Source organism: Aedes aegypti, chromosome 2, assembly GCF_002204515.2.
Source record: "Aedes aegypti strain LVP_AGWG chromosome 2, AaegL5.0 Primary Assembly, whole genome shotgun sequence".
NCBI lineage: Eukaryota > Metazoa > Arthropoda > Insecta > Diptera > Culicidae > Aedes > Aedes aegypti.
In genome coordinates, this window is record NC_035108.1 from 151,367,760 (window position 1) to 151,376,643 (window position 8,884).

At 38.9% G+C, this 8,884-nt stretch overlaps 1 protein-coding gene across 2 annotated transcripts; it reads left to right on the top strand.

Annotated features, from left to right (window-relative positions):
• The first annotated feature begins 272 nt into the window (after positions 1-272).
• Positions 273-8,491, top strand: LOC5574154. Of its 2 annotated transcripts, XM_021842745.1 has the most exons (6): positions 273-589; positions 652-810; positions 879-966; positions 7,487-7,964; positions 8,018-8,201; positions 8,272-8,491. In XM_021842745.1, the coding sequence occupies exons 1-6, from the start codon at positions 421-423 to the stop codon at positions 8,388-8,390; spliced, it is 1,197 nt and encodes a 398-aa protein (XP_021698437.1). In that variant the 5' UTR covers positions 273-420; the 3' UTR covers positions 8,391-8,491. The 2 variants fall into 2 exon arrangements, 1 of the variants encoding a protein (XP_021698437.1); XR_002500089.1 differs by lacking the exons at positions 273-589; positions 652-810; positions 879-966 and adding exons at positions 6,894-7,151; positions 7,305-7,426.
• Positions 8,492-8,884: the final 393 nt, after the last annotated feature.

An 8,884-nucleotide genomic window follows, 5' to 3' on the forward strand; every position in this document is an offset into this window, starting at 1 on the left:
GTTTGGCTTCGATTCATCTTCACCTTAAATCGTTCGAGGATCTTTCCATGAAGGAAATTTTCTCGAATTCCCAGGGCATAGAGTATTTTCGTACTTATCCACACGACATGTGCTCATAAGAACTCTTAGCTGAGGAGCAGGCCTGTTCCAGATGGAACATAATGCCAGAATGAAGAAGAAGAAACTAAGAGATTCAAGATAAACTGATGTTGAAATTACTGAAGACTCGCATTCAGTGGATATACTGATGAACGCATTAAGTTGTCTGTAGTTTCAAATCACCGCAGGCATAATAATTGACAAAATTAGCTCGAAAACTACTAGCTTCGTTTCTTAATTATCAAGGTGCTGCTATCTTAATACTTTCTCCAAGTGGAAGTAACACATTCGATTGGTCTAATCAATAGTGGATCAGTTGAGATGTGGATTTCACTTGCTTTGAATCATTTATTGTTCAGCCCAGTGAAGAAGATGGATCATCTTTTGTGGAATGCGGTCATATTTGCTGTGCTGGGTGTAACATCGTGTTCGAGTTTGGGGAGTAAAATTGAATCAAACCTGACATCGACAAACGTTCGTTACCGCAGAGGTGATCAGGATTAATCGACCGTAGGTGAAAATGTGCGTTAAAAACTCATTTGAATATTCTAGAATTCCCATTTTACTCGCTTGGGCGAATTCCGAACACGGTTTGTACGGGCACTGATGGATTATCGGGAACGTGTCAAATTCGAGGCGAATGTGCTGCAAACGGCGGAATTGCATCGGGACGTTGCAGCACTCTCACGACTCAAGCCGTATGCTGCGTTTGTAAGTATTGTTTGGAGACCAATGGTTACGTCCTGAGGTTATTGACCCATGTATTCGGTTGATTGCAGATATTGGCACGTGTGGTGGATCTGGATCGAACAATATAACCTATTTCCAAAACACAGGATATCCTACGCCATTCAATGGAGGTGGAACGTAAGTTAAAGTTTCGCAATATACATATTTCCTTCTATCTATAAACCATCTACTTTACTCCCACCGTGATTTTTTAAGTTGAGGAAATTAGAAGCAAAAGCGTGTAAATGACAAAACCTAGTTTTGAAAAAAAAAAATACTTTGATGTTTTACCAGCAATTTTTCAACTAATACAAAAAAGAAATGAGTCAACTTTATACGAATTAAGTTATATAACACTGCCACCTAGACGAGCCCCACCAGCTAAGGACTGTTCATTTTATAAAGTGGACACTTTGTTTTTGCTATATCTTTTTTATTTATTGATAAAATCGCAATCGGTTTTCTGTGCAACGATCAGCCGTTATCGAAGCCGGCTTGATTACTTCCCACGAAATCATCAGAACCTCACTCAGTGCCGTCGGTGCCAAAAGTGGGGTCATGGTACAAAAAATTGTCGCATGGATGCTAAATGCATGATTTGCGGAGGTTCTCCTCACGCTAAGGACGTCTGTTCAGTGAAGGAATATACCACCAAGTTTATATGCTCGAATTGTGGGGCCAGGAGACTCGTTGAGGCTCGTGCCAGGCCATATCCGTTACGATAACGGTCGTGTCCGGAATTTCCCTGATAGAGTATCGAACAATACTAATTTTTCAGATCACGATCGGTTGATTAGGAATCATACCCATCAGGAAGATCATAATCATGCTCATTCACTAACTAATTTATATCCGTCGGGTAGCCGTTCGCATCTTTTAATTTCGAATGTATCTACCCACGAAAAATCCTTTGCCGATATCGTAGCAGGTAATTTGAACTCCTCCCCTATTCGTACTATGAGTACCCAACCTACTTGTTTCAAATCAAATGGAAAAAAAATCCTACCGCCACAGGTAACATCTACTCCGCTTCTTCGTCCACCGAAAATTCTAACGGAAACTCATCAAATGTACCCACTTCAAATGATATGTCTGCCTCTGATTTCAATTTTCTAACTGAACAATTGAATCTAATGATTGATGCAATGTTCAAAGCCAACACTATGACTGAAGCAGTCCAAGTAGGTGTAAAATTTAGTAATCAAATTGTTATTGGATTACGTTTTTCTAATGGATCCAAATAATAATTAAAATATTTTAAATTGGAATGCTCGTTCTCTGAATGGAAAAGAGGACGAGATGTTTATTTTCTTACAGTTAATAACGTGCATATAGCAGTTATTACTGAAACGTATTTGAAACCTGGATCTAAACTCAAAAGAGATCCTAACTTTTTTGTTTATCGTAATGATCGACTTGATGTGGCATGTGGGGGAGTTGCAATCATCATTCATAGGCGTATAAACATCAACTGTTTTCGTCATAATTTCATTTCCTTCATCAGTAAACTTTTTGAAAAGGTCATTTTTAACAGAATGATGGCCCACATCAACGAAAATTCAATTTTTGCCAATGAACAGTTCGGATTCCGCCATGGACATTCGACCACTCATCAACTTTTACGTGTAACAAATTTGATCCGTTCCAACAAATCTGAAGGCTACTCTACTGGTCTTGCTCTTCTAGACATAGAAAAAGCATTCGACAGTGTTTGGCATGAAGGTTTGATTGTAAAATTAAAAAACTTTAATTTTCCAACATACATTGTTAGAATAATTCAAAGTTATCTGTCAAATCGTACACTTCAGGTTAATTATCAGAACTCCAGATCTGAAAGACTTCCAGTAAGAGCTGGTGTTTCTCAAGGCAGCATTTTGGGACCAATATTATACAATATTTTCACATCTGACTTACCTGAGTTACCCCAGGGATGTCAAAAATCCTGGTTTGCGGACAGGCACAGGCCTATCCGCCAAAGGACGAAGCCTACGTGTCATCTGTAGTCGATTGCAAAAAGGATTGGTATTTTTTCTTCATACTTGCAAAAGATTTCTCCTAATGCTTCCAAAACTCAACTAATAATATTCCCACATAAACCAAAAGCTCTTTATTTGAAACCTTCAAGTAGACATGTTGTCATGATGAGAGGGATTCCAATAAATTGGTCAGTTGAAGTTAAGTATCTAGGGCTCATGCTAGATAAGAATTTAACTTTCAAAAATCACATTGAGGGCATTCAAGCCAAATGTAATAAATATGTAAAATGTCTCTATCCCCTTATTTATAAAAAAAATCAAAACTTTGTCTGAAGAACAAGCTTTTGATATTCAAACAAATTTTCAGGCCAGCCATGTTGTATGCTGTACCAATATGGACTAGCTGTTGTAATACCAGGAAAAAAGCTCTGCGGAGAATTCAACATAAAATTTTGAAAATGATTCTGAGGCTTCCTCCCTGGTATAGTACCAATGAGTTACATAGAATATCCAATGTTGAAACATTGGAACAAATGTCAAATAAAATAATTAATAATTTCAGGCAAAAATCGTTGCAATCTTCTATTGCCCCGATTAATTCGTTATATGTTTAGGTTAAGTTAGGTTAAGCAAATCAAAAACGTTATTTTTTTCTTATAAGCAGGTGAAATCAACTCACCTGTAAAAAATCTGAACAGCTACGGCAAATGAAATGTAATATGTTGTTAACATTAAATGTTAATAAAATGTAAAAATTTGTTTTACCAAATTAGTATGATAGTTTTGTCTAATAACACAGAACACCTAGATATAAGAAATGAATGTAAAGTTTAGAATGATACTAATAAAGAAATTAAAAAAAAATCCCAAACAAAATTAGCTCAAAAGGGATTTATTTTTTCAGCAAGTAAGGTTTGGAGAATGAGTTTTAAATATGGGATGAAAAGTTTCTACTTACATTACAGTGCTAGCGTGTTTGGAACATTTCTCAAAATTTCTCCATAGTAGTTTCCATATAAACCTACATTGTCTCTTCTCCACCTAGAAAGCTGAAAATTTCACAGAACACTATTTTGTATGGTAAGGATGGTAAAAAGCATATGAGAGATTGGATTTTCGAACATTTTTAAAATTTGAATTGTCCTAGTCCTGACGTCGATAATCTCGGAGAAGTACCGTCCAATCAGAACGTGGTCGATTTGTGATTCTGTCTGATGTGGTGATCTCCAGGTGTATCGGTATGGAAAGCTGTGCTGGAAGTAGGTGCTACGAATGGCTATATTCTTGCAGGTGGTAAAATCAATTAGTCGCAGGCCGTTTTCGTTCATCAGCCGGTGGGTGCTGTACTTTCCAATAGTCGGTCTGAATTCCTGAGCGTTTAGATCTCCTTTGACGATTTTGACGTCGTTCTTGAGCTTGGGCAGCTGTCGTACTCACGCTCGAGCTGTGCGTAAAAAACGTCCTTATCATCATCTGTGCTCCCGGAGTGAGGGTTGTGCACATTTATTATGCTGAAGTTGAAGAAGCGGCCTTTGAGCCTCAACTTTCACATTCTCTCATTGATCGGCCACCACCCGATCACGCGCCTTTGCATATCACCCGTAACTATACAAGCTGTTCCCAGCACGGTAGTGTTGTCGCAGCTCTGGTAGATTGTATGATGAGCTTTAAACGATCGCACTATTGATCCCTTCCACTTCCAACACACTTCCTGCAACGCTACGATGTCGAATCCACGGTCCTTCAGCACGTCGGCGAGTATGCAAGTGCTCCCGATGAAGTTGAGAGATTTACAGTTCCACGTACCGAGCTTCCAATCGCCGATTATCCCGATTCGTATTCTCTCGTTGATTGTGATTGATTTTTTTACGGATGGCTTGCAGGGCCTGACACCAACTCCCTAGATTTCCGAAGGACTATTCCCCCTGAATGTTCGGAGGACCATAGTGAGCAGTTTAGCTTAGAGTCCTTCTCTGGCACTCGGACGATGATCAGCCGCCACTGACATGGGGAACAGACGCTCAAGGTTTGCAGAAGCAATAGCAAAAGCAAACCCCCCCCCCCCCCCCTTCCCTGTCAGCATACGACCAGAGTTCCCACCGTGGTTGGTTACCCGATCTTCCCCAAGGTTACTCGTACCACGGCCAGTACCGTGAGGATGTAGGGATAGGAGTTACTGTGCATGAGGCTAAGGACCACACGAATTGGTCTACTTTATTCCTGCAGGTACGCGAGGTACCAATGGTACGCCATGCTCAGCCACTTACAGTGCCCTGGCTATTTAGTGCTTGTTATTATTTTTTACGTGGAATATTTTAAGTTTTCTAGTTACCTTCTTATTTTAGTGACACTTTTTAATTTGATTGCTTATTGCGAATCTTTAGTTTAATCCGCAGACTGTCCAACAAGTTGCGCGGCGGTGGCCCATGCGCCGAGTTGTGCGCCAGCCAAAAAGTAAATAAAGAAATGTCAAAATATCTCGCCGAGGAAGTGAATCACTTTTAGGGCTTCAGTCCTAAACTGGACAATGAGCATAATTGCTTAATCGTTAAAAAAACATGGAATAAATATGTTCGTTCCATCTTGTTTTCAAGTTTCAAGCATTTTAAATCGTTTTGACTGATCCCAACTCGGCGCATGATCGATCGGCGCGCAACTTTTTCGAGGGTCTGAGGTTTTCAGAAAAGATTCGCAAAGTGCCCAACTAGTACCAGACCCTGGCGCGTAACACAAGAGGTAAAGAGAAAGTGATCGAAATGCTAAAAATTCTCGAGAAGCATAATATATGCTTTTTTCAGGAATATCAATTATTTTTTATTGCCAGTTTCCATTTTATCATTGCTTATTTTTAACAATTTACAGGTAAAACATGTAAATTTTGGCATTTGTTTTAATTTTTTATTACCTAAAATGTCAAAACTTTTGAATCTCGCAGAGTTACTCAAATATTTTTAATCTGGATTCCTTCAAAAATGGTAACAAGGATATTGTTATTTTATACTCTAGCGATACATTAGGGATTACTACTGAGAATTTATACATGAATGTCTCTAAGAACTTCTTCATGAATTCGTTTACCCATTCTTAAGTGAATTTCTTAAAATTTACTTATTTTTACATTATTTTTAGCAAAAAATCATGCACTAATCCTTTAAGGAAACATATGAAACTTCTGGATTAATTAAAGTAGAAATTCCTTAAGAAAGCCATGTGAAACCTTTCGAGAAATTCTTGTAAAAATGTATACAGAAATCTGTGAATTTTCTGAAGGATTGTTAAATGTTTAAGGTGAAGATGAATCGAAGCCATAGTTTAAATTTTCAAGAGCACGGATCTGGAGAACCAAACTCCCGTTTGAGCTGAAAATCTAATCGATTGGTCACCACCAGCTAGTGACCAATCGATTAAGTTTTCAGCTTGAACGGATGTTTACTTCTCCAGATCCGTGCTCTTGAAAATTTAAACTTTGGCTGCGATTCATCTTCACCTTAACCTTCTGTCGTGCGAATGAATAAACTTTATCATTATCCTTGAAAAAAATCCTGGAGAAATTGCATGTGTAAGTCTTAAAGTATTCTAATCTATATAAATAAAAATAGAATGGTGTTTGTATGTCACGAAATGGCTTACGAACGGGTCAGTGGATCTTGATGATTCTTTCTCCGCTCTGTTCGTCAAGGGTTCCGACGTGTTTGTGTGTAGAAAAATCCCAGGATGGTCACCAGGAAAGTTGAAAAAAAACAAGAATCAACGGAACTGTCATTTTGTACGGGACGATTCATTGCGTTTTTCAACAGCCTACTTGATGGCAAGACGAAGTTTGCCGGGACCACTATTATGCTTCTCGAGAATTTTTAGCATTTCGATCACTTTCTCTTTACCTCTTGTGTTACGCGCCAGGGTCTGGTACTAGTTGGGCACTTTGCGAATCTTTTCTGAAAACCTCAGACCCTCGAAAAAGTTGCGCGCCGATCGATCATGCGCCGAGTTGGGATCAGTCAAAACGATTTAAAATGCTTGAAACTTGAAAACAAGATGGAACGAACATATTTATTCCATGTTTTTTTTAACGATTAAGCAATTATGCTCATTGTCCAGTTTAGGACTGAAGCCCTAAAAGTGATTCACTTCCTCGGCGAGATATTTTGACATTTCTTTATTTACTTTTTGGCTGGCGCACAACTCGGCGCATGGGCCACCGGCGCGCAACTTGTTGGACAGTCTGCGGATTAAACTAAAGATTCGCAATAGTATTCAATAAAATCTGAGAGAATTCTAAATTTAAATCATGTAGAACGCAGAAGGGTGTGTCAAATGATTTGTGAGAATCTCTTGACTTGATTTATGGTAGGTTAAGGAGGCAGGATCCGTCATTGATTTCGGATTTTTCAAAAGCAGTTTTCTCGTTCAAAATAAAGAGAATTTGCATGAAAATGTGTTCACTGTATTCTATTCTCCAACCGAAACACAGTGAACACTTTTTCATCGAATAATTTTTAGATTTGGACAGAAAAACTGCTTTTGAAGTTTCAATGATGATGATGATTACGATGACGGAGCATTGAGCGTTAAGGACGATCACCTTCCTGATGGAAAACCTGTCTACGACCTTGTTCTAATTGGTTAGAAGTGTCCCAAATTGATCGTAATAACAGTTATTAATATCTTTTTTTTTCCTGTAGGTGTACTTATACAGTAGTTCCGCCGGACAATACCATCTGCCAGTTGAGAGTGGACTTCAGTGCCCTGACGCTGTCGCAACCGAACGCGGATGGAGTGTGTAATGTGGATAACATCCAAATTTCTGGCGGTAGCTCTCCGGTTCCAACTATCTGCGGCGATAACAACGGACAGCACGTTTACGTGGCCTTTAGTGGAACGAGCTCGATCAGTATCACTGTTTCGACGACGGCATCTACATCGTTTAGCCGAGTGTGGAATCTCCAGTTGAGTATGATTTCTTGTACCAGTGCTTACGCAGCACCTGCAGGATGTCTACAGTATTATTTGGATGGCACTGGCATTGTGCAGAGTTTCAATTACGGGTCAGCAGCAAACCCGACAACCACTTCCTCAGTTGGCTCTCGACAGCTGGTTAATCTAAATTATGGCATATGTTTCCGATCAGGAGCTGGACAGTGCTCCATAACCTATACTCCGGTATGTGCTAAACATATTTGTATAATACAACTAATCAAATATTTGTTCAATAGCCATCGACAGATATTTATGCGTTTACTTTGTCGGACCTTGTAACGAGCGAAAACATGACCAAATTGGGAACCGCTTCAGGCGGTTTTAAGGGAACGCAATGCACCACAGACTATCTAATTATTCCTAATCCAACCGGGTTAACGGATGACAGATTTTGTGGTATGGGAATTGGAACAACTATAAGTATGTATTCCGTTGAATTCTTAAATTTTCGGTTCTAATTGCAAGAAAATCTTATCTTATGTGTTTACAGGTAATACGACTCCCTTTGTTTTGTACTACATCACAAATGGTGACGAAAAAGGAGATGATGGAAATCGAGGCTTTAGTTTTCAGTATGCCCAAAATGCGTGTCCAATTTCCGTTGGCTAAATGTTAAATAAACAATTCTTAGCCTAAGAAAGCTCTTAGTTAATAACAGGGCCGAACTGCTAATGGAGCCGAAACGTAATACCAAGAGGAAGCATCTGAAGAAGCGTGACTTTGATTTATAGTTGATGACGTTCTCACAAGGCTAAAGAAGACCCAAATAAGTATCACAGGGTGGTCCAGGATAGGTTCACTGCTTGAGAGTAATGAGTAAATGTACCGTAAAATCGGATGAAATTGATTGGGAAGCTGAACTTGTGTTCACTTCTTATAATTGGACCGCATCAACTTTAGAATGTTTTCGAATTAATTGATCTAGCGGTCTTCTAATTGTGGCTATTGAAAATTGAAGGTTCGTCCTGGGATTTTAAGGGTTAAAGCATGAAACTTCTATAACAATCTATAAATCGATAATAGTTGAGATAATCCACGCTCATGTAACATGATTTATATTAGGGGTATTTATTTGAAGTTGCGTAAAATGAAATTCTGCGTAA